General features: G+C 40.2%; 1 protein-coding gene across 2 annotated transcripts in view; it reads right to left on the minus strand.

Annotated features, from left to right (window-relative positions):
• The window catches only part of pde4d (phosphodiesterase 4D, cAMP-specific), a 386,351-nt gene that overhangs the window by 322,790 nt on the left and 36,449 nt on the right, over window positions 1-27,112 (minus strand). For both annotated transcript variants that reach the window (XM_041787609.1, XM_041787610.1), the window contains exon 2: window positions 21,033-21,091. In XM_041787609.1, coding sequence (XP_041643543.1) covers window positions 21,033-21,077 — 45 coding nt within the window. In that variant the 5' untranslated portion in view covers window positions 21,078-21,091. The remainder of the gene's footprint in view (window positions 1-21,032; window positions 21,092-27,112) is intronic.

The raw sequence follows: 27,112 nt of genomic DNA on the forward strand, positions 1-27,112 counted from the left end.
AAACCTCAGGGAACACACAGAACTCAATGGAAGGATTATATAGCCCATCTGGCCTGGGAGAGTCCCTGAATCCCTCAGGAAGAGCCAGAGGATGGATGGATGGATGGATGGATGGATGGATGGATGGATGGATGCTGCTGTCAGATTGATGCATCTTCTTGTTCACTCCCTTTCTCAATGGCTGTGTCCGAAATCACTCCCTATCCACTACATAGTGCACTATATAGTGAATACACCATTTTGCAGTGGTATCAAAATTCTGAGTGAGCATTGTTATTTACTATATAGTGCCCTCATTCTATCCCACAATGCATTTTGAAAAGTAGTGAACAACTGATGCTCACTAGCCCAGCAATATTTACCATCATTCATAGTGGTTGCTGCTCTCAAACATGACGAACGAATGAGAGGAGCACAGGAACACGTATAAAATCTTTAATGCTTTTTTGTTGTTTTTAACCAAATCTGTAAGAAAATGTTAAGGATTTAAAAGAGAGTAACTCTGAGGATAACAAGACATGAGACCATCATCTTTATGCAAAAACAAGTTACATTACACACAAAAATGCACACTATTTGCGACTAAAGACACAAGCTTTTTTATCTAATAGTATTTTTATTTTTGGGGGGAAAATACATCACATTTAGTATCAGTTTCCAGTGAAATTCTACGGTTAATTTCGATCCTCAGCCAATGTCATCGAAATCTATGAGCCATTGTTGCTAAACGTTTTAACTGTGAGACGGCGATGACGTCATTGCTCGTGGCCGGAGTAGTGTCTGAAATCATTTTTGTGTTTTGCAGTTGAATCCACTATATAGTCCACTATATGCTCACTATATAGTGGGAGGTAGTAGGGAACGAGTGCGTGGTTTAGGACACAGCCTTTATCTCTCCTAGACCTCAACCATCACTGTCTTCTTCTGCCTCTTAGCTGCAGCCCTTATGACTGCAGCCTTAACTTACTACATATTAGTGGCTTTTTGTTATGTTCATACATTTGTCAGAAAAACATAGTACAGAATATTCAAAGTAAGCATGAAGAAGTGTTTGGTGATAAATTTCAATCCTTAAGAATACTTTAGTAAATTAAAAAGGCATGAAAGGATAGGTAAATGACAGACTCACGACTTATTTCTTCAATGAATGGCATGCTAAAATAGTTTGTCACCCCAAAGAGCATGTCACAAGAGAGTGCAGAGAGAAAAAATATTAGAACATCCCACCGCATGTGTGACGGTGTGTGTTTGTATTTTACAAGTGCAGTAGGCTGTACAAACCGTCCTTCATTTTCTCTCTCTTGTGCCTGTGAAGAGGCTCTTTATGATAAGTGGGATCAGTTAAAGGTTAATTGGTCTGCTGTGACTTCTTTCAGCTCTCCTGTGTACTTCATGTGCTGATCAACAGGTGGACAAGACAAACTACATAACACTAGTGTCACTGTGACAGTGTGATTCTGCATCATTAGTGGACAAACTTGTAAACATCTTATATGATGTTACTTTTAAATATTTGTTTATTTTGAAGGAGGGCTTGAACAAATAAGGGATTAACCATTAAGCTTCTAAAAATTGTCAATACACTGACACTTCCTGACACCATGCATTATTAAAACTTTACAATTTCCACTATTTTGATAACTGGTAGTGTTAAAAATGACCAAGGCTGTAAAAAAACTGCATCAGTTTTAATGGAGACATGCATAGGAGAAGGATAAACCCATTAAATAGTCTAGGTAAAGATCTGCATACTCTTATGCAAATTACATGAATGTTATCCTCTCCACTCCTAAATTCTGGAGGCAGTCTCTAATAAACCCTTCTCTGTGGGGGTGAGTGTTGTCATCTTGAAGGATAGAGTTTGGTCCTGTACCGTACTGTACTGTACTGTATAGCAAAGGGATACTCCAACTCCCAATCACTAGCTTGACAGAAGAGTTCAAGTGCTCAAAGGTTAGAACAGAGTTGCTGTTAGCAGGGAGTAAAGATAGAATAGTTAGCAGTGTAGTTCCAAATCCAACTAAGGGAAGGAAATGGAACCCAAGACAGGCAGTAGAGGAGGCAGAGGCAGCTCTTCGGAACAAAGCAGGTTCAAAAGATAGAAGGAAACTGGTAGTGGAACAGGTACACAGACAGAAGGAAGTAGTAAGGTGTATAAGGCTGTGGCTCAGGCTAAGCAGGGACAGTGGATGAACTGGGAGAGCGTAGAGAAGATGAAGCTGAGTTGGAGAGACCTATGGAGTATGGAAGATAAGTGGATCAAATTCCTGCTATGGTCTACCTATGACGTCCTACCATCACCTCAGAACCTAAAGTGCTGGGTTGACAGGGACCATCATGTCCTTTGTGCTCCGAGACAGCAACCTAGAGGCACATTTTGACAGAATGCAAGATCAGTCTGTCACAAGGTAGATATACATGGAGACATGACAGGGTTTTGAAAAGTCTAGCAGCAGGAATTGAAAACAGAAGGCGACAGGTGAATGCAGGACATAATCAGGGAACGAGAACGGTTTCATTTGTCAGAGAAGGACCAGTTAGGCCAGTTGCGGATGCTAAGGACTGGGAGATGCAGGTAGATTTAGGAGGGAAACTTGTTGTGCCACAGGAGATAGTTTGCACCAATCTTAGGCCTGACATAGTGCTGTGGTCTGCCAGTCAGCGTGTAGTTTATTTTATAGAGCTGACAGTTCCGTGGGAGGATTCTGTGGAGGGAGCCTATGAAAGGAAGAAGCTGAGATACGCAGATTTAGGAGCAGAAGCTGAACTGTGAGGATGGAAAGTTAGGACTCGTCCAGTAGAAGTGGGATGTAGAGGGTTTGTAGCAAGGTCAGCTGTTTCTTTACTTAGAGAGTTTGGAGTGCAGGGACGGAAATTGCGAAAGACAGTCAAGAAGATCTCAGATGATGCAGCTCAGGCCAGTCAGTGGATCTGGATGAGGAGGAGTAATACCAGCCAGGGCAAAAATGGAGGTTGACGAAACCTCTTAACTTCTCTATCCGTTAGTTTTGTTTAATCCTCTCTCTACTCTGTCTTCCCTCATGAAAATGGGGGAGTGTTTAATCCTCTCTCTCTCTCTCCCTAATCTGTCTCATTTTCCCCTCCTTTTACTCTGAGTTATGGGTAATAATTGTCACACTGTAATCATGAGTGGTGTTAAGGAAGGTAGTATCAGCATCGTCACTACCTGGAGCTTGCATGTATGGAGCCTGGGTCTGTTGAAGATGGCATGCTGCTGAGGCTGTGTGGGCCATGTGGTAAGATAGGTAAGATGATGTCTCCGTGTTGGCATGGTGGGTGGTGGGAGTCGGCATGCAGGGGGGTGGCTCTGGGACACTGGAGATCACTGTTCAGCCCTCTGGAGGTGGTGTGGGACTAACTGGACAAAACACTGACGAAGGAGGGCTCCCACTTGACAACCCCTGTGAAATGTGGGTTTCTTACTACCCATGGGTCTGCACAGTTGACTTGTGGAGGCAGATATTAATGGATTAGGGATCTCTCCACTGGGTGCTGATTCTCTTTATAGGGCACAAGTGTGTTTCATTCAAAAAATGTGGAGATATCAGATTGCCACTGGTTGCAGAATCTCATTTAGATATCTCTCTTCATTGAGATTGCCTCCAGTGATGACAAGCCTAGTTTTTTGCAGTGAAGGAGATGCTACCTCACACCATCACACTGCCTCCACCAAAAATGTTACTCTATTAGTGCAGCAATCAGCTGCGTTCCCCCTGTCTTCTCCACACTTTAGCAATACTATTCAACAGACAACGGTTCTTAAGTGCTGACAGGGTGACAAAAACGGTCTTCTCGGGGTGTCATCTTCTTGGGACGCCCACACTGTGGCCTGCCTGGCATCCCCTGTTATATGGAACTTGGCCTTCAGTTTGGAGATGGTACTAGAGCGCACGCCGAATAAAGCATCAAATTCGTTTCGCTGAACACCAGCTTGAAGTTCAGCAGGCACTTGATTGTCAGAGCCTGGGGGTACCAGAAGCTCAAAACGGTCAATAGCAACAGCAGGCATTGACAGGGAAGATTTAGCAAATTTTTCATAGGTGCAATCCACATACTTCACTTTGCTGCTCATCCCTCAAAAGCAAGCTCCTTACAAATGTGGCACCATCAAAAAGGGAAATAAACAGGCTTTCCAGTGGTATAGGATTTAGATAGGTAGATAGATTTATTGCTAAGAAGCATTGTTACAACAAAGAAATAATATACCAAACACAGTAGATGTGGAGGCTCATGAACTACTGATAATCAGAATTGATATTGACCGAAAAGTAAACATCCATCAACCCCTATTAACAATGTTAACAAGGCCTGCTACTTCAGCACAATGTATGATGTTTGCATAAGTAGGAGTGGCAGAGTTTCCGAAACGGGACCCAACTGCAGTTAAGGTGGCCGACATGGGCGTTGCTATACATCCAATCCATGCCGGAACTCCCAAGCAAAAGTTTCTTAGTCGTGTTGGACTCAGCTGCCAGTGTTTGTCAGCCTTTTTCACACCTAAGCCTAACCCTTGGTGCTGGATCTCAAATATATCACCTTCCCCACTGCCTTACCCTGAACCTAACCACTTGGGTTTTAATGCCTACGCCTAACCTTAGACATACGGACTTCCGGTTGAGACTTTCGGTATGGACTGGATGTATGTCAGCCATCTTGTCTGCATCAAGGTACTCTTGGAGTTTCCCCTCTATTTAAACACATTAGTATATCAGTTGATGATTTAAATAAGCTGCATTCTGTTTATGGCGGCAGTAGCTTTGTTTCTTTACCCACAGAGCTCTGACTTCATCAGCTGAAACCACTAGCTAGCTAATAATTGACCCTGTGAGTTTGTTGAAATGAAACAACACATGAGATTGGTGACTTTTTGTTGGTATTTTCACTTTGAAAGGATAAATATCCTTGAGCTGGGATCAAGATTTAGCTGGACATGCTTGATTTATAGTTGTTAATGGTGTAATTCAACACCTCAGTGCGGTTTTGGTGGTTTAGGGAGTAAATAAAGTAAAGAAAAACAGGCCCTTTTGTTATTTAATCCTTTAGCTTTTTTATGTGTCTGCAAGGCCGGGCAAAAAATATAAGAGAAGGAGTCACACTGAGGACAGAGAGGTAGAACAGAGCTTAGAAAACATGATGTTTGAACTGCCTGAGGATACTTTGATCATGACAGCATATCAGTATGTATTACTAACAGCTCCCATTATAAAAGAACCATATTTTAGGTTTGACAGCCGGCCAACAAACACTCTCACACGCACTCTGCTTTGATTTTGTGCTTTTATGATGAGAACTGTTAAAAATTTATGTGTATTGGCATTTATTAAACAAATGTTCACCCTGTTTTCTGTTGGGTGTTTCAGCCTTTGTTGAAGAATTATGATGTGAAGCTTTTCAGATATTCAAAGAGTTTAATATTGGCTTCATTCAGGCATTTCCACCACATACAGATCTCTTTTATTCATCCAGGGTCGCCACTTCTCCTCTCATTTTTTGATGCTCGGGTCATACTAATTCAGTCCTTTTCCTGCCTTCTCTGATTTTATGCTTTGGCCAAACGGTCTGGACTTGTTTTTCACTGCTTTAACTCTTCAGTGTGTACCATCTGTCTACTTTTAAGGATACAGTATCACTGGGATCTGAAATTAAATCAGTTAAGAAATTACTGCCTCTTTCATGCATGATTTATTAATTAATACCAATTAGACCACTTTTTAAGTTAACAGGAGGCTTTGCTTTCCTCATTAATGGAATTTTTCATTATCACCTTTTCTTCCTGTTGACCTTTCTTGATGTGATTCTGATTTGTTGGCTGTTGTTTGCCCTTTTATGTTTTTATGAGTTCACAGAGAAACAGCATATGGACATGACCTCAGTCCGACAGCTCTCTTTGTGTCATGACAGTCACGCTTATGTTGAAATAATTGAATAAGAAAACAACAATAGAGTGAAATCTATCAGTATGCAGAGCATGTGGTGACGTCTAGAGGAGCTCTGTCACTGGATGCATCTTTATCTTTCCACAGCACATTTTACAAACACCATCTTCAGTGGAGTTTCACCTGAGGCAAGCTGATATGCATTGCTATCATCAGTTCAGTATTTAATGCTATATTGCAATGTATGTTTCATAATTTCATATCTGACGACTAGAACAGCTAAATCTAGATCAGTATTGGTGAGATGTTTAAAGACCAGTTTACAGAACACCTCAAGCTCAATGGAAGCTGAGTGGTTTAGCTATAAGCTACCTCACTAAACAGCTGTGATGCTGCTTCAATGCTTAGATTATAATACAGGAATTCTCCATCATCATTGTGAGCCAGGGGGCACCCTGCCATACTCAATATCACCAGTGCCATCACTCATCTCTGTGCTCTGAATTCACCGATCGATTTTTATCAGAGAATTAATCTTGAATGGATTGAAGCCTAGGAGGAGCACAAGGAGTGCCTAGGAAAGAAGTCAACACAGACAAAGCAAGGAGGAGGAGGTGAAGAGGGGCTAACAAAAGAAGAAGAGATGAGATTGCTATTGGAGGAGATGCATTCAATCACCTAGTTGGAAAAAACAATTCAGTGTTTTCATTTATCTGCTGCTGCATACATGCCTCTCAGCTTTCTGAAAGTCAACACTATTTGAGTGAGAAGGAGGAAGGAGGTTTTATCAACAAGCTCACTTTATTTATAGCGTCTTTTCTATCTCCTTACACCGGCTCTGAAGATAATGCATACTGTATGCAGTCTGATTTATTCAGGCACACTTGATATCTATGGCTCAGGTTGCTGTGCAGTCTGAATGTCTCCATCAGTACCTGGTTTGTTTGGCACGCGCTGTCTCAGTGAAAGCCTTGCCTCAGCTACACTGCTCTGTCTGCTGCTCTACAGTAAAGACTAACTGGTATTTACAGCCATGGTGTGTGTGTTTATATTGCTTGCTCTGCTGGTTCATGTAGCTGTAAAACATGTTATTCTGCAGGGTAATAAAAATTAGCACAGTTCATCTCCTACAGCACACACTGGGCACAGCCTGAATGAGGAAGGAGAGGGTAGTGAGGGAATAGTCAATATATACACAGGTTGTTAACAGGGACCATGATGCCCAAACATGGGAACATTGTTTCGCATTGGAGATATAGCATAACAGTGTATGAATAAAATATGAGCTTTCTACTGTTGGGCTTGGCAATGACATGTGAAACACTGGGTTGATCTTTTATGTGTAACTTTGACATTGATGCTGGTTCACACAATTATATACACCGCTTTCCACATTATTAAGCAAATGACATTTTCACTTATTTTCCGAAATATTAATGCAAATGATAGTCAGAGTATTTTTCAAGTCATCAGCCATTAGAGCATAATTCTAATGTTTCTGAGCAAACTTCATAATGATAACCTTTAATTTTTTTTTAATAAAAACCTCAAAATGCACTCTTCCACATTATTAAGCAGACCACAGGTTTCAAGCAATATGGGAAAGAAAAAGGATCTCTCTGCTGCCAAAAAGTGTCAAATAGTGTAATGCCTTGGACAAGGAATGAAAACATTAGACATTTCACGAAAAATTAATCGTGATCAACGTTTATGGCTGATTAAGAACACAGATGGGTTCATGCAGATAAAGGCATAATGAGGAAGGTTTCTGCCAGACAAATTCATCAGATTAAGAGAGCAGATGCTAAAATGCCATTACAAACAGCAAACAGGTATTTGAAGCTGCTGGTGCCTCTGGAGTCCCACTAACTTCAAGGTGTAGGATCCTTCAGAGGCTTGCAGTCATGCATAAACCTACTATTCAATTGCCCCTATCCAATGCTCACCAGCAGAAACAGTTGCAGTGGGCCCAGAAATACATGAAGACTCATTTTCAAACTGTCTTTTTGACTGATGAGTGCCGTGCAACCCTGGATGGTCCAGATGAAGGAGTAGTGGATGGTTAGTGGATGGCCACCATGTCCCAATAAGGCTGGGACGTCAGCAAGGATACGGGGGAGTCATGTTCTGGGCCGGATTCATGAGGAGAGTGCTGGTAGGCCCCTTTAGGGTCCCTGAAGGTGTGAAAATGACCTTGGCAAAGTATATAGAGTTTCTGACTGACCACTTTCCTCCATGGTAAAAAAGAAGAGCAGTGCTTTCTGTAGCAAAATTTTCTTCATACATGACAATGCACCATCTCACGCTGAAAAGAATACCCCTGTGTCATTGGCTGCTATGGGCATAAAAAAGAGAGAAACTCATGGTGTGGCCCCCATCCTCTCCTGACCTCAACCCTGTTGAGAACCTTTGGAGCATCCTCAAGCTAAAGATCTGTGAGAGTGGGAGGAAGTTCACATCAAAACTGCCGTTCTGGGAGGATATTCTGGCATCCTGCAAAGAAATTCATGCAGAAACTCTCCAAAAACTCACAAGTTCAATGGATGCAAGAATTGTGAAGGTGATATCAAAAAAAAGGCTCCTATGTTAACATGTAACTTGGCCTGTTAAGATGTTTTTGATTGAAATAGCTTTGATTTCAGTAAATATAACCTCCTAATGCTGCAAATTCGATGAATGACCATTTTCAGTTCTTTACAACCAAAAAAATGTTTTAAAACTCTGTCGTGCTTAATAATGTAGAAAAGTGCATTTTGTGGTTTTTAATTTTTTTTAAAATAATGGTTCTCATTATGAAGTTTGTTCAAAAATATTTAAATTATGCTCTAATGGCCGATGACTTGAAAAACTACTCTGACTGTCACCTGCATTTATATTTCGGAAAATAAGAGAAAAATGTCATTTGCCTAATAATGTGGAAAGCAGTGTAGAAAAGCACAGATAGAGAAAACAAGACCTACTGATAACACCATGTATAGACAGCAGAGAGAATCGCATGGTTAACTTACAATATGGTCTATAATGAAACGATGCAATACAACATGATACGATATGAGGTTACACCACATGACACAAATTCACTTGCTACAGTGTAATATGATACAATATGAATGATAGGATATGATGCAATTAAATATTAGACACTTACCAGTATGAATGATAACCATGAGGAAATACCCCCGTGGTTATCATACCGTTTGTATTTTTGATTATCATGACAACAGCTAGCGATAACTGTGCTTTAATATCCCAGTAAATAATGTCCGGACAGCATGCTGCGTACAGTGCTGGGATTAAGTATTTGTCCCCTTTCTGATTCCTGAGTTTTCTGCATATTTCTCACACTTCAATATTTCGAATCATCAAACCAATTTTTATATTTCACAAAGACAACCCAAGTACAAAGAAAATGGAGTTTCTAAACAATTAATTTAATTATTAAGGGTAAAAAAAAAAAATCCAAATCTATCTGGCCCTATGTGAGAAAGTACTTGCCCCCTGAACCTAATAGCTGGTTGTGCCACCCTTGGCAGCAATAACTGAAACCAAGCGTTTGCGATAACGGGTGATGAGTCTTTCACATCACTGTGGAGGAATTTTGGCCCACTCTTCTCTGCAGAATTGTTTAAATTCAGCCATACTGGAGGGTTTTCTAGCATGAGCTGCCTGTTTAAGGTCACACCACAGCATCTCAGTTGGATTTAAGTCCAGACTTTGACTTGGCCACTCCAAAACCTTAATTTTGTTGGGGTTTTTTGAGCCATTCAGAGGTGGACTTGCTGGTGTATTATCAAGCGGCAATCTCCGGTCCTAAAAAATGAAGCCAATGCGGAAGTGCAAAAAATTGCTATACCGCGAGTGTCCACTTGAGGCTGGCTGCAGGAAAACCGGAAATTCCGTCTGCACACATGTTAAACAGCCGGTTTTGACACACAAAATAAACTGGTTTGCAGCCTGGTTCAAAACACCAAATGTGTCTCATTAGCTAGTGTCCTATTGTGCTCCCACTGTACGGGGGGTGAATTTTTTTGTACCACGATCGTTTGGATTATATTTAGGATAAACCTCACTTCACGGTGATTGGCGCGTCTCATTTGATTGACAGATAGCTCAGCAGGCAGAGGCTCCGTTTCTGTCAACCGGAATGCTAGCTAGCAGGCTGACAGGAAGTCGCGCTTAGTGGGCGGGCCGTTAGGTTGATCTAAAGTTTGGTTGAGACCGCGATTTCAATAAGGAAGCATCCATGAATGGGGTTCAAAAGCTGTTTGAGTCTGCCTATTGTAAGCAGATGACTGGCATCACACAGGGTTTGTCCAATTCTTTCTACAGTCTATGTGTATTACGGGTCATTGTCCTGCTGCATAACCCAACAGCGCTTGAGCTTGAGGGCATGAACTGATAGCCGGATGTTCTCCTTCAGGATTTTCTGGTAGACAGCAGAATTCATTGTTCCATCAATCACATCAAATGGTCCAGGTCCTGTAGCAGCAAAACAGCCCCAGACCATGACACTGCCACCACCATGTTTGACTGTTGGCATGATGTTCTTTTTATCAAATGCTGTCTTATTTTTACACCAGATGTAACGGGCCGCACACCTTCCAGAAAGTTCAACTTTTGTCTTGTCAGTCCACAGAATATTTCTCCAAAAGTCTTGAGGACCATCAAGATGTTCTGTGGCAAATGTGAGATGAGCTTTCATGTTCTTTTTTGTCAGCAGTGGTTTTGGCCTTGGAACTCTCCCATGATGCCATTTTAGCCCAGTGTCTTTCTTATGGTTGAGTCATAAACTCTGACCTTAACTGAGGCCAGTAAGGCCTGCAGGTCTTTGAATGACGTTCTAGGTTCTCATGTGACCTCATGGATGAGTCGTTGTTGCACTCTTGGAGTCATTTTGGTTGGCCAACCACTCATGGGAAGGTTTACCACTGTTCCCAGTTTTCTCCATTTGTGGATAATGGCTCTGACTGTGGTTTGCTGGAGTCCCAAAGCCTTGGAAATGGCTTTCTAACCTTTTCCAAACTAACAGACTTCAATCACTTTGTTTCTCATTTGTTCTTGAATTTCTTTGGAATGGGGCATGATGCATTTCTTTTAGAGATCTTGTAGCCTACTTCACTTTGTCTGACAGCTTCTATTAAAGTGATTTCTTGATTCAACATATCTGGCGGTAATCAGGCCTGGGTGTGGCAAGTGAAATTGAACCCAGCTTTCCAAGAACAGTGGTTAATCACAGCTAACTGGTGATTTAACAAGGGGGGGGGGGGGGTTACTTTTCATATAGGGCCAGACAGGTTAAACATTTAAGAGTGATAAATATGCCAAAAAAACTCAGGAATCAGAGAGGGAGCAGATACTTTTCACAGCATTGTAGGTCCGTTAACTGAGGTCAATGAGGGAAAAAAAACAGTCAGGGGAGGAGGAGGCATCGCTGTCTCTCCTCTGCAAACTCACAGTCACTGTCACTGAGTTTAGAGACATAGACACACAAGTAGGCCTAAGGAGCCCTTTAGAGTCTAATCAGTTCAAAAGCTCATTGACTTTATGAATCAAATTAAACAAAGTATACAAAGGATCTTTCAATGGAAACTTTCTAACAAGCAAATCCGAAGAAGAAACTGGAGCACGAGTCACTTTTAGGAAATTTAATCAGTTGCAGAGGACTACCACTTCCATGTGCACTGCATCTTCATCAGAGTCAAAAACAGTCGTTTATGTTTTTTTTTGGATTTGCTTGTTATAAAGTATCCACTGAAACATCCTTTGTATATTACTGGTCCTTTCCAAGCTTCAACTTTTGGTCCTGAAAAATGAAGCCAATGCGGAAGTGCAAAAAATTCCACTACAGCGACTATTCACTTGAGGCTGACTCAAGAACACCGGCAGTTCCTTCTGAACACCTGTTAAACAGCTGTTTTCTACACTAGAAATAAACTGGTTTACAGCCTGGTTCAAAAAACCAAATGTGTCTCATTAGCTAATGTCTTCATGTGCTCTCACTGAACATGGAGTGAATTTTTTGTACCACAATCGTTTCGGTTATATTCAGGAAAAACCTCATTGCGCACTGATTGGCACGTCTCGTTTGATTAACAAATAGCTTGACAGGCAGGAGCTACGTTTCTGTCAACCAGAATACTAGCTAGCTAGTTGACAGGAAGTTGAGCTTAGTGCTTAATGCTTTTTTGTGGGTGTTACGCATGATGCTTCAAAACGTTCACTAGTTTGTCTGCAGACATAGGCTCTGCGATTTGAGCAGTCAGTCCAGAGAACTTGTTTCCAGTCATCATAGGTCTAATTTCGGTGTGCTTTCACCTACTCATATCTCTTTTTCTTCTCTTTGGAAAAAGTAGTGTGTTTTTGCTGATACAAAAACCTTCAGACCTTTCTCAAACATCTTTTCACAATTGTCAGAGATATTGGTTTCGATCTTGTCATGTTGATTTCTTCCCTTATTTGTGGTGCTGTTTTGCGCTGATCTCTCTTTGGTGACAATGATATGCTTATCCTCTGCTTTTGTAGTAACTCTCTTTCTCCCAGACCTTCTCTATAATCACAACTTCCCATTACTTCCTGTCTCTTCGGGCTGCAGTGAACTCCTTTGTTGGACACCTTTAGGCATTTTGCAGTTTCTCTTTCAGTGTGTCCTTCCTTCCTCAATGTACAAATCTGTACTCTTTCTTTACTTAGCCATTTCTTTCTAGCCGTTTCTGTGGTAGTTTGTCAGAGGACACAGTTTCGATTTATTGGGATTTTTGTATGCAAACTCTCAAAAGCCAAAGAGCTAAAGTAAGTAATGCAAACTGTGAATTGTTTTTACTTTTGCACTGAAGTTGTGAGTCTTGCAACCCTAAAACTAAGCCCCTCTTTTCTTTTGTTAACATTTATTCAGCAACGGTCTGGTAACATCAGTGTATACCTAGGGAAGATGATGCATATCAGTGAAAGCAAAGATCATGCAGTAAATACATCCCAAAATTCATAGAATTCATTCTGGTTTTAAAGAAACCATTGTGAACACAAACTTGAATTTGCTCCAAACTTTTGGCCTGTAGGCTATAAAAGCCCAGTTTGATGTCTTGAGTAAAGGCTGACTGTTCCTGCAGGATGGGAGTCATTTCACTATTCTATTATGTGATTGGGGTAGGCAGTTAAAGAACCACCAGAACAACAGACCAATGTTTATATATGAATAGGAACTTGCAGTTTTTATGTTCATTTGGTTTGGTTTATTTAGCATAAAATAGACAGAAGCACCGAGTATTTACCACGTTTGGCAGCCATTTTGCTTGTAGTTTTCTATCAGCAACCCACAGTTCAACGCAAGTCAAATGAACTACACTTCTGACACTTCTTCTCATAATGCAACAGCCCTTTTTAAAACGGAGAAAGGCAAGGCGGTCAGTCAGAAGAGGCAAAATGCGACTTAGGGTTAGCCAGTCACAGCAGATGAGCTTGAACCTTGATTCACTTTTTTTGAAACAATTTCTCAAATATATTAAAGGCAACATTAGATGCCATGTTTGGGTATATATTAAACTATTCTAATGAGCGGGATGGGACAGAAGTAAAAAAATAAACTCGGAGGGTTATTGGATGAACGTTCTGTCTGTCACATCTTTACGGGCCAATCAGAGCAACAAAACACGAGGCATCATAGCCCGATGCCTAAATCGACTGCATGTTTTTTACTCTGGTTTGGGATTGGGACGGGATTATTTCTGTGGGGGTGGAAAGGTATGGGAATGAAAATCCTCTCCCACGTCACCCTCTAGTCTTCAGATGTCTCTTCAGCTTAGATATTATTTTAAAGCATGACTGACCAGCCAAAACTTACGTCTTAATTTTCCTTTGAGGTAAAAAAAGAATAGGGAGAATGGAGTGGATTCAGAGCATGTGGGTTCCAAGCACCTCTGGATGCTGAAGACCCTCTGCCTGGGGAGAACATCATCGAGATGTAATTATCAAAATGACGGTACATTTCAGCTGTCATAAAGCCATTTAGTTCTTGCTTCCTACTGCGCTCTATCACTAGTATGCTCCGTCTGCCTCTCAGTGGCTGTGGCCACAAGCATACCCTCTATGGACCGTTGCCCAGATGGATGTGAAATATATACCATGAAATGAATATGTGAAACAGTCAATCTGTGTCAGGTTAGTTTTCCATCACTGATAGAAAACGTTTTGTACTTGAAAATAGTGACAAACCATATAGCCCTTCAAAGGTCTTAGTTCTCCATTAACTAACATACCTCAGATTTATTATCAATTACTGTAAAATATACAGTGCTTTCGCAGTTGGATTCAAGCCCTCCTCCTCATTATTTTTTCTTCAGCTGGTGGGAATCAAACACCTCCCCTCTTCTGCCAGATATCTGCGTCTTCTGCTATATGCAAATTACATTTCTATTCTTAGACATTCACGGCATGCATGAAGCCATGATGTTTTCCCCCATGTTTATGTATCCAGTCATTGTGTCTGGCATTTCTGTTCATATCTTCCTCAGCCCCTGGGGGGAGCAATTTAAATAAACATGTTATCTTCTTCCTGATGTGACGTTGCAGTGCAAAAGAAAGTTGCTTCAAACTAGGTTGCAGATGGAGTCCAATTTTTCAGAATAAAAGAGAATAGTATGTTTTCGAAGAAAAATATACACAAAGGATACTACAGCGGCACATATCTTTGTGTTTCCTTTTTATCTCAGCAGCAAAAGTGAGACAAATGAGATGTGAGAAAAGATTAAGGGCAAGAAAACCAGCAGGAGAGGTGATAAGAAAGAAACTGTGGTGCAGTAAAGTGTCATATTGGAGGTGAGGAAGATGTATCAATTTGTTTCAAAGAGTCCCCCTTGAGTATGCTGGCAAGCAAGAGAAGAAATGTCTGGAAGGAACAAGACCCATAGTCTTCTTCTGCTTCAGGCATGTCCCTGTGATGCATTACTCTGTGTGCCATGAAATAAAATGGAATTGCATGGAACTCCTGCAGACCTACAGGGAAGGGTGTCAGAAATATGAGATCATAATAGATGGCTGATAACTTAAGACATATCTTGTATTTCCCTTATCCTATCACAGGGTCAAGGTCACTGTGCTGTCATATAGAGAGATAAAGCACAGCCCTCTTGCATTATCATGGATTTACACGCACTTAAGCAGCTGTGAAGAAAGCATTAGTGTCCGGATTGTTTTGTAATAAGAAAGTGAGAGAGAAACACTTCCTGGTAAACTATGACAGTAACACAGTGGCAAATTCATCACCTCACGAATCCTCAATCCCAACCTTCCCAGACAGAGTTCACACACTCTTCCCCACGCATCAGCCCCACATCAACGCTGCCAAACACCTTATGCAAGATTAATCACACTCTCAACGCAGTCAACAGGCTGTGAAATGAGAACGCTGAGCGGGTTGTAATGTTTCCTTGCACCAGGTGTAGCAAAATAAATAAATATTAAGCTACAGAACAGGCAGACAGAACCTGACAAGCACACAGGGATTACATTTATAACACAAATTTTCCCCTGGTCAGGTTTGGCAGGCTTAGAGAAAAAAAACACTTATAATTTTCCTGAGTGCCCAAAAATGCTCTCATTGGGAGGAGCTGCCAGTTAATTTAATTACATGTTTGAAATATGCAGTAGACTGCTCCACTCTCTCATAAATAAATAAGAAGGACGATAAGCAGTGGCTCAAAAACAATTAACATTGTTTGCACTGGGTCCGTCAAATCTGTGATAAGAAGACTGCAATTATCAGGTTTATTGGAACAATGACAGAGCTGTTTATAAAGCAGTAAAAGCTTCATTTGAAGGAAATACTATCTAAGTTTATTAAAGAACAATAAAAGAGCTCACAGCCCCTTAAAGCTGAAATAAAATTATATATTACACGGCAAAAAATGTTTCAAATAAACTGTGTCTGTCTTTTTTATATTCTTCACAACTATATTTTTACTGAAACCAACAGTCAGACTTCAGTATCAGCTCATACAGAGTACTGCTTCAACACAAGTGCAACAAATATACAGTGCACAGTGATGTTGTTAAGTATGCATCCTGCAATTCAAGCCAACCCAAATCCACAAAACCTTCCAACCATGATTTTAATGATCAAATGTACATACTTCTAACCTTGCAAAGCAGATGGGTTTGCCAGACACCCATATCTGTCATCAGGCAAATCCAAGCTGAAAAGCTCCAATCCACAACGTTTGTGCCGCACCAAAAACCGTTTGGACCAATCAGTGTCATTGGAGGAGAACGAGGCAGTAGCTGGGCGGGGTTAAGTTGTACTCTAAGCTGTTTTCAATGGCTGCCAACAGTGCAATGATTATGTTGGATGTAGTTTTAGCATAGCATCAGTTTTACAAGAGCTGGACCATGTTTCTGTATGAATTAAAGAATAAAATCAATGCTAAAAGCTTTTCACAATGTGAAACATGTTTTCATTCTTGCCAGTCTGCTTTGGTATGAGTTTGTAAGAGTTACAGGGTGAAGGGGTCCAGATTCTATGTCTGTTATCAGATAAATCAGACTCAAAAAGCTTCAATCTGAAATGATTGTCCTCAGAGAGAATGGACCACCCAGTCAGCATCATTTGAGGAGAGAGAGGGGTGGGGTTTAACTGGAGTGGCTGCAAGCCTGTAAGCATTGGTGACCAGTGTAGCGATTAGCTTGGATCTAGTTAATCATTGAACTCTTATCCATCCTTTAAATATGATCAGTTAAGTTTTTGAAGCATTTCTTACACTGGGTGTAAATTGGTGGGTTCTTCATAATTAATTTCCTATCACTCATAAAAAACTCATCTAACTATCTACTTATCTATAGTTCCTACAAAAAGCATTCACCTGTTTGGATGTTTTATCCTTTTGTTGATTTTATAAATCAATCATTGTCAATATCATTTGGCCTTTTTGACATAAAGAAATACATAAAAAACTCTTTAACATCAAAGAGAAAACATATTTCTATAAAGTAATGTCAATTGATTAAAATATGTCATTTAAAATAAGAGTCTGCATAAATATTCACCCACTTTGAAGTGACTGACCTAATTCAACAGAGGTTTAGCCAGTCGGTGCTAGTTGTCATACAATTAGTGAAATGGGTATCAACTGAGTACAATGAATGCATCTTCAGTGAATGGAGTATAAAAACACTTGTGTCTGGGAGGTCCACTCACACGTTAATCATTATTAGGTCACCATTACGCCATAAAGATGAAAGAACACTCCAAGCAACTTAGAGCAATCCATCATCAAGAAATGTAAGGACTTTGGCACATGTGTAAAACCGCCTAGATCAGGTCATCCTGATGAAGAACCGTGGTGGCAGCATTATGCCGTGGGGATGCTTCTCAGCAATGGAAAGCTTGTTAAGGAGTTAAAATGAATGCAGCAAAATATTGGCAAATCCCAGAGGACAATCTTTTTCAGTCTGCAAGAGAACTACGGCATGGGGGAAGATTTCTTTTCCAGCAAAACAATGGCCTAAAGCAAACAACTAAAGCTACACAGAAATGGTTTAAAGACAACAAAGTGACTGACTCAAAGCACAGACCACAACAAAATAGAGAATTTGTGGCTGGACTTTAAGAGGACAAGGTTCAAGCCAGATCCCTGCGCAATCTGGCACAGCTTGAGCAATTTTTTCCAAGAGGAGTAAAATGCAGTGTCCCAATGTGCAAGCATGATTGAGACCTATCAACTCAGACTCAGTGCTGCGATTACAGCCAAAGGTGCATCTACTAAATGCTGACTTGAAGGGGGTGGATATTTATTTAGTCACTTATTTAAATTACATTTAATTGGAATTACTTTGTAGAAGTCTGTTTTAAATTTGAAATTGATTTATAAAATCATTAAAGGGTCAAAGATTCAAGTGGATGAATACGTTCTATGGGCAATGCACCCATTCCTAGTGTATAAATCAAAACAATAAGGTGGTTGTTGAGAAATACAACTTAAAGTGTAAGTAAATGGTTTCATCTCAGTTTAAAAGCTGTTATTACTAATACTGCATCAAAAGTGGCCTTGAAAATTTCAAATTGTGTGAAATCCTGAGGGGGATTCTAAATAGTGCTAAAAGTGGGGGATATTCCCTGGGAGTTGGCCATTACAAAATCACTCTTTAAAGTGTTGTTGACCAAGTGTTAACGAAGGAGATTGGGGAATTGTGTAAATCATGACATGCTGTCTGAGCTCTTTATCCCATTAGCCCTGTCCATTTTCTTTATTTGATCTCCGGCAGCTGTCTCCCATCCTGCTCATCCTTCAGTCACTTTTCTGCTCCTGTGATAATGTTGCTCTCCTCTGATCCTGTTCAGTGTAATTTGCTCGCTCTTTTATTTAATATCTTGTCATACCCTTTCAGCTTTTCCACTCAGCTCTCACCTGCTGAGTGTTTTACTGCTGATTAATTTTAAGTCAGAGAACAATTCAAGCTGATTTAAATGCTCTTCATGTTGAATCCCTGATATTATCTTCACCATATCTCTTTTTTTTTCTGTGCATTTCTCTTAAACAGCCTCCCCATATCCTCTAAGCTGATGGGGTCCAAGCACATGGCCTGGACACCTCCCTGCTGGGCTCTAATTGGTGATCAAGATGTGCGCGGGAAGGAGACGGAGTACTGTTTGGCCCATTTCTATTCCCTCATCACATTCACAGGGCCAGAGTCACATCTGCGTAACCATGGTGATGCTGAAAAGGTGACTCATGACTATTCATCGATGGCTCTGCCTGATTGGACAGCCCCCGAGAGCCCCGGTGGAAACGTATTCATCAGTGCTGCAGCTTGTGTCCCTGCTCTACCTCGGTCCGCCCTTCAGGCTGAGGAGGGAACATCTCTGCTGCTCTCAGCTTGTTTCTTTTACAGTCAACTCAGGTCTTCACCACACCATCTACTCCTCTCCACTCCCCTCACCTGTCCTCGCCTAATGTCCAACCGTTTTCCCTTTTCTCCTCTCTCCACCCACCTGCCATGCTTTGTCTTCATGTCAAGTCTTTTTCCCACACCAACAAAAGTAGAAAAATAAAACCCTTTTCCTCAGCATATGTTTCAAAAATGTACCGATGTGTAGTTTTGAAATTTATTACATCCTCCGGGGGAGAAAATGTTAAATCATCAATCAGGTTTGAATCCATTAGTAGTGATTTTATTCCATTTTTAAAGGTTATTTGTTTCCACTGCTGTTGTTTCTTTAATAACCGTTTGTATTCATGCAGCTCTTTTTAATATTGTGCCTGTGGGAATAAATGGTGTTTGTTTTTAATGTTATGTTGTTCATCAGTATGAGCTGCTCATCTTGCAGGCAATCATACCTTTGGATTTTGTTTCCCAAAAAAAACAAAAACAGTTCATCAGCTTTAGCCCTGTTTTAGACAAAGTGTTATAATTATAGTTTGTAACACAGTATGGAGGTACAGCTATTGCATTTGAACTTAACACAGATAGTTATATGATTTCTATAAACACTGAAACAAAAAAGATATTTAAGGGGAAAATCTGCACCAGAGTGTGAAGCTCATGATGACAGCTCTGTCTGAACATTCACTATGAATCACAAGAAATGTGGACCATGCAGCACACCAACAGCAGAGAAGGAAGATTTTCTCTTAAATCTGTCATTTATATTTTAGATGATGCTCCTCCAAGAGTCTGAGATTTTTTCCCATCTGCATGCTAACTCTATTTTCTCTCTGATGTCAGCTCGTTTGAAAGACTCGCTCAGTGGCCCCACGGTTGAACTTTCACTCAAGGTCAACAGGCGTAGAGTATGATTGAATATCTTATTCATGCATGGGAGGATCAGTCTCACAGTGTCATCTGCTGCTGCTCTATCTGAGCTCCATCTCTGGTTAAACACAGCAGCTCTGACCCCTCTTGTTGTTGTCAGGATTTCCAGGAACCTGTCTATTTAATCCAGATGGATAGTGGTGGGTGACAGACAGCCTGCACACATCTCTGACAACATCATGTGAGAGCACAGATACAGCATGCAATGGTGGTAGAGTAGCTGGGGGATGGGCAGTGAAGGAGATGTGAAACAAAATGAAAAGATGAGGTTAGTATAAAATTGAGCCTATAATTATTTGACCTAAAAGTACTTGACTCTCCATGGAGAGGGCACCTTCAAGGGATATTTGGGGATTTTTGAAGTTGGGTTGTATGAAGTACTTGGCAATAGTAGAGGCATTAGCCCCCAGTGATTTCTGTGAAAGTTGCTCCAGTGGTAATTACAAGCTAAGAGAGATCCGGCGCATAGTGGCTACAGATGGGATCATTTAATCTGCATAGTTTAACAAGTTTTACATAAAAATAGGCCAGGAAAATATGTTGACTCGCCTGTACGCTGTGTCAAAAACATACAAAGCGATTTATTTTTCCCAAAAACCTCCTCTGTGTCAGGCACTAACTTACAATGCAGCTTTTGGCATTTTGTCTCCTTCTGCAGCGCACTGATACTCTGATCAGCTGTGTGGTTCTGCTGGCTTCTAATAACAACACAGCAAGCTAAAACAAAGATAATACAAGCGATTTCAACCCGAGTGATGATGATGTGCCGTTCACTGTGGATACAAGAGAATATTTGTATAAACCGGAGTACACCGAATAAGACCTTATACAGATGGAGAGTCAGCGGACTGAAAGAAAGAGCAGAGAAACTTCATTTGAAAGTTTTGTGCAGGAGAGATGCGAATGGGATCACATTTTCCACACCTACACTACTAGGTAACTCAGTGGTATGTAGGCTGTTTAACTGGCATTTAAGTATTAAACCGAAGTAATGCACAAACACTGTGCAAGGAGGACTGCAGGCTGTTGGTGTTAGTTCTGCTAACATTAGCCACAATTGAGAAGATCTCTACAGCCTCAACCATCAGTGTAGAAATGTGTAAAAGAATTCAGTAAATGGCATTCTAAGTGCCATCAGTGGTCAAAAGACTGGAAAGGCACAACATAAGTGCTTAGCATTAACATATTATCTGAAAAACTTGCATATCAATATGCATGATGATGTTAAACATAAGAATGGTTTGATCGTGAGAAGAAAGTATGAGCACAGTCAAGATGTAGTTATTTAAAAAGAGAAGGTTGTAAAACAAAAGAAATAAAAGGATAATTACATACACTCTCTCGCTGACTGTCGTCCCCGGACCGGTCATTCTTTTGCATGGTGCGTGCCACCTCTGAAAACAAGCAGACACATAAAGAAACTTAAGTCACAGAAAAAATCAGTAAATGAGAAAAGTGAGCGATAAATCAGAAGTTCTTTAATGTTGGAAAAAACAGCTAAAGGTAATTTCAGGTGATGTGTGGCTACATTAGAAAAAAAAGAAAACTGTACTGTATAAATGGTTTTAAATCTTTAAAGACCATATGCAGTGTTTTTGAAATCTATTTAATATTTTCAGGTTTGATCGCACTCTCTCAACAAGCTGAGCTAAGTGTACACCTGAGCTTTTGTTGTTAGAGAATATGAAAGCCTTTATCTCCTGCACAACCTGGTGTTTACACACGCATGTGTAGGGAGGGGAGAACATAATGCATGCATGTGTTTGTAGGAGAAGAGACGTACTGGGATTCATCGGCCTATTAGGATGCATTAGAGTAAAAAACGTAAAGGTCAAGAGTATTAGCAGCCAGAGTTACACAACCTTGTTCTCTTTACCTGGCCAGATAACCCAGATAATATCTGCCTCTATCTCTCATCTCATATCCCCTCGTCTCTCTTACATCACAAAAACAGACAAAGCCAAAGCCAGTTATGCTGTATACGTGAAAAAATCCCTCCGAGAAATCAAAAATGAGATTTTCATGTGGCTTCACTGGAGAAATATCAATAATCTATAGTTTTTAGTACTCCTGTCACTGCTGAATCTCTCATGTTATCGACATCCTGTAAGAACTGTCAGGTAAGCAAATAATTCTGAAAGCCATTTCACTCTGCTTTCCCTTCCTTTAGTTTTCTGTCTTTACATTGCTATCAGATTTTGTGTGAATACATCAGTGCAGTCCCTGAATATTACATTTGTCTTCTGAAAGCGACTTCCTCTATGGTTCTCTGGTCCTAAATAACCGGTAGAGTATCATTCGTATCAGTCTGTACCACATGTCTGCAAGTAACTCTTAAATAAACCATAAATATTAGATAAAACCAGCCAAACTTCATATTGGTAATGTATGTATGCTGGATGAGAGATAAGCCAAAGTGGTCACACATTATCTCCCACCATGGCCGTCTAGCTCAGGTCTATCTCCACTAAATAGATGTGAAGTGACAGGATGGTCAGGTAATTACCACAGACTGAAAAAACAGACAGAGATGGCTGGGCAGTCTTCATTGATTGGACTCAGAGGAGAGGAGAGGAGAGGGAGGAAGAGGAGAGGAGAGGAGAGGACTGAAGCATGGTAAGTCACTATGCAAAACAATATGAAACAATACGATAACACCATAACATACCATAGGCCACAAGAAGATACAATGGGATACAATACAAGAACATATGCAATACAATTCAATTTAAAAGGGTTACAATACAATACAACAAGATACAACACAAGAAGATATATGATTCAAGAAGATACAATAGGATACAAGACAGTAAGATACAAGAAGATACCATACAAAAAGATAAGATGAGATATGAAATAAGAAGATTTGATATAATACAAGAAGATAAAATACAATACAAGAGAATACAGTACAAGAAGATACGATTCAGGAGGATACTATACAATACAAGAAGATAAGACAGAATACAATGGATACAAGAAGATACCATAAGACGGGGGTGTCCAGACTTTTTCCATCAAGGGCCAAATACAAAAATATATAACGATGGTGGGGCCCCTTTCACATGCCTCACTTTGAGGATAATACAGTTAGTAAAACCAATGTTAAGATGGTTCAGATATGCTTAGTGATTGTGTATGCTTAAATGGACAAATGGCCCTGGTCGGCCCTGGCTATTACTGGTTCTGCCCCTGAAACACCATCAGTACTGCTATTGGCCTTTGTAACACATCAGGGCATTATAAATAAAAACACTGGTTTATTTTTGGTTGCCAATATGTTTTCCATCTACAGTGCTGTCTTCATTCAGTCACAAAAATGCAATCAATAAATTCTTCTTGTCAAAATGTTTGTTTACAGAATTAATATGGTACCCTGCCTTGTACTGAAACCAAGCGTTATGTTCAAATGTGAGCCATATTGCATCTAACATTTAGAATTTGAAGCTGGCCAATCAGAAATGGCCCACGGGCCGCATTTGGCCCCTAGGTCATAGTTTTGACACCTCTGCCATAAGATAAAAGAAGAAACAATACAAGAAAATACCATACAATACAAGACGATACACTCCATTTTAACAACCAGGAACAGCCAATCAGAGCAGAGCATGCCACTGGCTTATGTAGGGGCGTACTGGGTGGAAGGCACTTGATGTGGAAGAGAGAGGGGTGTTTATTTACTATCAAAGGAAATGTTCTTCTTAAAAGCTATTAATGAACTTTACTAAGATAAGTTGTGTTATTGTCGCTGATGTTGTTAGCTTATTTAGCTGAACTTTGCTTCTGAGAGTTGATTGGTTTAAAGACTTAAATCATTGCCTCTTGGTACATTGCCATAGAAGAGGAGACTGGAGGCATTGTGTTGTGCTCAGAAAAATGAAAAATGAAATAAAATCACTGGGACTGCATTTTTCTGTGTTTTTGCTTCACTGCTGAGCCTCAGTCACTAATCGTCCTTACAGTAGAAAACAAATCTAGGAGGGGAGAAGTCAGATTTTGTGTCCATTGAAGGTGCGGCAAAACACGTGGTTCTGACTTGGCCCTCATATGTTCTGCCATATCACGAATACCACTTAAAAATCATATGTGGACCAAATGTCACAACTAATATTTGGGCCAAGTGCTTCAACCACACAAGTTTTCCAGAGGAGAAACTCCCTCCATGTTTGAAGGTATGGTAAAGCATATGTGGTTACCATTTGGCCCACATATGTTGTGCCATGCCACATCTCACCCAAAGGTGCCGGATCAATCCCACATTTAGCTCACAGGTTGATTCTATCAGGGTTGAAGTAGAAGGTATGTTGTCATGCTCAATAGCTGTGCTGTTAGCATTAGCAGCATTAGCTCTCAACGTTAGAAATCATTTACAGATTAAATTTACTGTCAAGTTTCTGATAAATAGTTATCTGGCTTGAGCTCATAGATTTCTTTGATCTAAAATTATTTTGCAATTTAAACACAAATACATATTTGATTTAAATTTGCTTTTGTGTATTTATATACATTTAATTAGCTGATAAAAAGCCACAAATATGAGCTATAGATTGCATTCTTAAACAATTACTGTTTTTTCATGTCAAATAATAATTTACTGTTATTTTGTGAATATTAGTAAATGGAGAACATTTTCTTTTCTTTGAATAATATCCTTGAATAGTGATTTTCCTTTAAAAGCATATCCTACTCTCATCAAGCTTCATCCTTTAACATCTTTTCACCACTACCCAACATTTTCCCACTGTTAACCTCCTCCTCTTTTATGCTGCTGTTATCTCTGGATTATTTTTGTTCATGTTATCCTCATTCAAGATAGTAAGATTGGCAGGAAAAATCTGTTTAGAGCGCTATTTTTTTTTTTTTTTACGATAATATCTTTATTTGGCACCAGCAGTTCAATAATTGTAACACTTGAGTCAGGACGACCATATATTGCTGCGGATTGTTCTAGTAAAGACTGTAGGAGCAGAGAGGCGAGGAGAGGAGAGGGATTGGTCATAAGTCGTGTCATGGTGTACACACACAGGCTTGGCATGATGTTGCCTCTGGGATAAATAAGCTGTCTTTGTTCATGACAAATATTTTGTAATAAGAAGCACAATGTGCAGTGTATGCATAATTCTGTACAGAGGACGGACCATATGCCCTGAATCTAGCATGAACATGTATCATAATATACACTTACTGGTACAGTACATAAGCCTTGCAGTCTTTGTTGCCAACTATCTTTTTACTCCATATCCGAGTGGCACCCAACAGAAAATGTATGTTTTATATCCTTGTCCTATTTTAAACCAATTAATTGGCTGCAGTTTTTGCCAGGGACTCGGGTGAAACTGCTTCTATCATCAAAATAACATTAAAATTGGGATCCAGACCTTGTGTAATGTAAGTGAACCAGGGTGGGGTTTGGTACAGGACGAGCTAAAGCTGAGAAAAGCTGCAGGAATGACATGTAAGCTGTTTTATGACATGAGGCACACAGGGTAGATAATCTTGAGCACAGAGGACTGTATAACCTCAGGGCAAACCACAGCCTTGACCTATTGCTCATATTCAGCTATTTCTGTAAGTGTTAACTGCTATAAACCATCATGTTTAACCACAGTCACAAGCTCTGAAACCAGGGCTGCGTTGTCACAAGACAGACCTCAAATACATCTTTAAAGTAGCATCAGCATAAGGTAGATTAATTTCCAGCCTTAACATTTCTCTCTCTGTAGTCATTATGTGGTTTAATAATGTAAGTCCTTGTGCTTTTGCAGGCTACAAAGCTTAGAAATGCTGTGATAGATGAATTAATTACAGTGTCACATTTACTGTACTAGTAGCTGTATTTGAAATTTATACCACGTTGTGAGACAGTTAGCTTCTATTTCAGTCAATACTGCTGCTCCTTTGGTTGCATATAACAGCTCGGCACATCCTGACAATGCAGAGAAAACTTTAATTAACAGACTGAAAAGTACAAACCTTCTAAAATGTGGCAGTGCAGTTGACATTTTGCATCTGTCAAGACCTCACTGTCTTGGTGCACACAGTTTTGTCATTAGCTGCCACTTATGGAAATTCACAGTGACATGATAAACTTTGCAAATTATCCCTGACAACTCTAAGCCTGCTAAAGGTCTAGCAGGGCTTGAATTAAACAGAAGCAGCTGTTAAAATGACTAAAATAAACTCTCCCTTTCTGCTGTCCTTCTCTCTCTCTGTCTCTCTCTTCTCTTTCCTCAGAGTAGGCCTTGAGCCTAAATACCATGATTTTCTAAAAAAATAATGTAGATTGCAGCCTTGAAAGCACAAAGCCTATTTAGCAAAAGTGAATCAGCAGGATGCATGGAGCTGACACAAAGCACACAGAGGGACAAAAGATGGATAAAGAGCATTAGACTCTTAAACTCCACCAAACTTCATTATTCACCTTGTTTGGCTTTTTGTAATCATGTGATCCCGAGTGTCTGTTAGAGGTCGGGAAGTTGTGGAACGAATGAAAACGGAAAGTTAACAATTCTAAATGGATCTCTTTGCTGCAACTATCAGCAGAAAATTTCTACATACATTGAATTTGATCCTTACACTCTACAAATTATATTTACCAGCACTTATCAGACATGGGGATGATCAATATCACAAATACTCAGTCCCACAGACCTCCTATCATCTAGCATTGTCTAGCCAAATGAAGGGAGACAAGAGTCTCTAACAGTGGTTCCAAAAAAGGGTTCCCTGGGGGGTTGCGGGACACTTTCCAAATTAAACAAAGAGAAATATAAATGATTAAAAGTGTTATAATTTATCCATTATTGCTGGAAATATCCTTAAAGTAAATTCATTTAAAATAAAACCATACATATTGAGTGAGATTTGTGCTTAAATGAAAGTCCTGTGAACAAAGCTCAATTTCTCCATGATGTTTTTTATGTTTTGTATGCTTTAGCCACCTCCAGGGACAGAGGGGTCCCGGGTCTCTGGCACTGTTATTTTAGGGGTGACAGGCTGAAAGCTTTAGGAAACCCAGGTCTAGAGGAGTCTTGTGCTGAGCTAAGAGGCTAGATTAGCCCCTTTAATTGAAAACAAACTTGTTTTTCCACAAACAGACTTTTAATTCAAATCGTAATGCACCATCAACCGAATAAACTTTGTGGGGTTAGCGACTGAGTGATGATGGGCCTTTCTTGAATAAGCCTGTGCTATCAAACGTCTCTACTATGTTCACCACAGTAGATAGCTCCTGTTTGAATGCCGGTTTCCTTTCCTCAATCCTTCACCGTTATTTAATCCACATTTAAAAAGCCACACTGTGACCACATGAAGAACTGTTTGGGAGCCAAATGATCCAACGGAGCCAAATGATCTGGATCTCTTAAAAGAGGCAGATTTCCCCTCACAACGAGCAAGTCTGGAGGAGCAAGATC

The sequence above is a fragment of the Cheilinus undulatus genome, linkage group 5 (assembly GCF_018320785.1).
Source record: "Cheilinus undulatus linkage group 5, ASM1832078v1, whole genome shotgun sequence".
Lineage (NCBI taxonomy): Eukaryota > Metazoa > Chordata > Actinopteri > Labriformes > Labridae > Cheilinus > Cheilinus undulatus.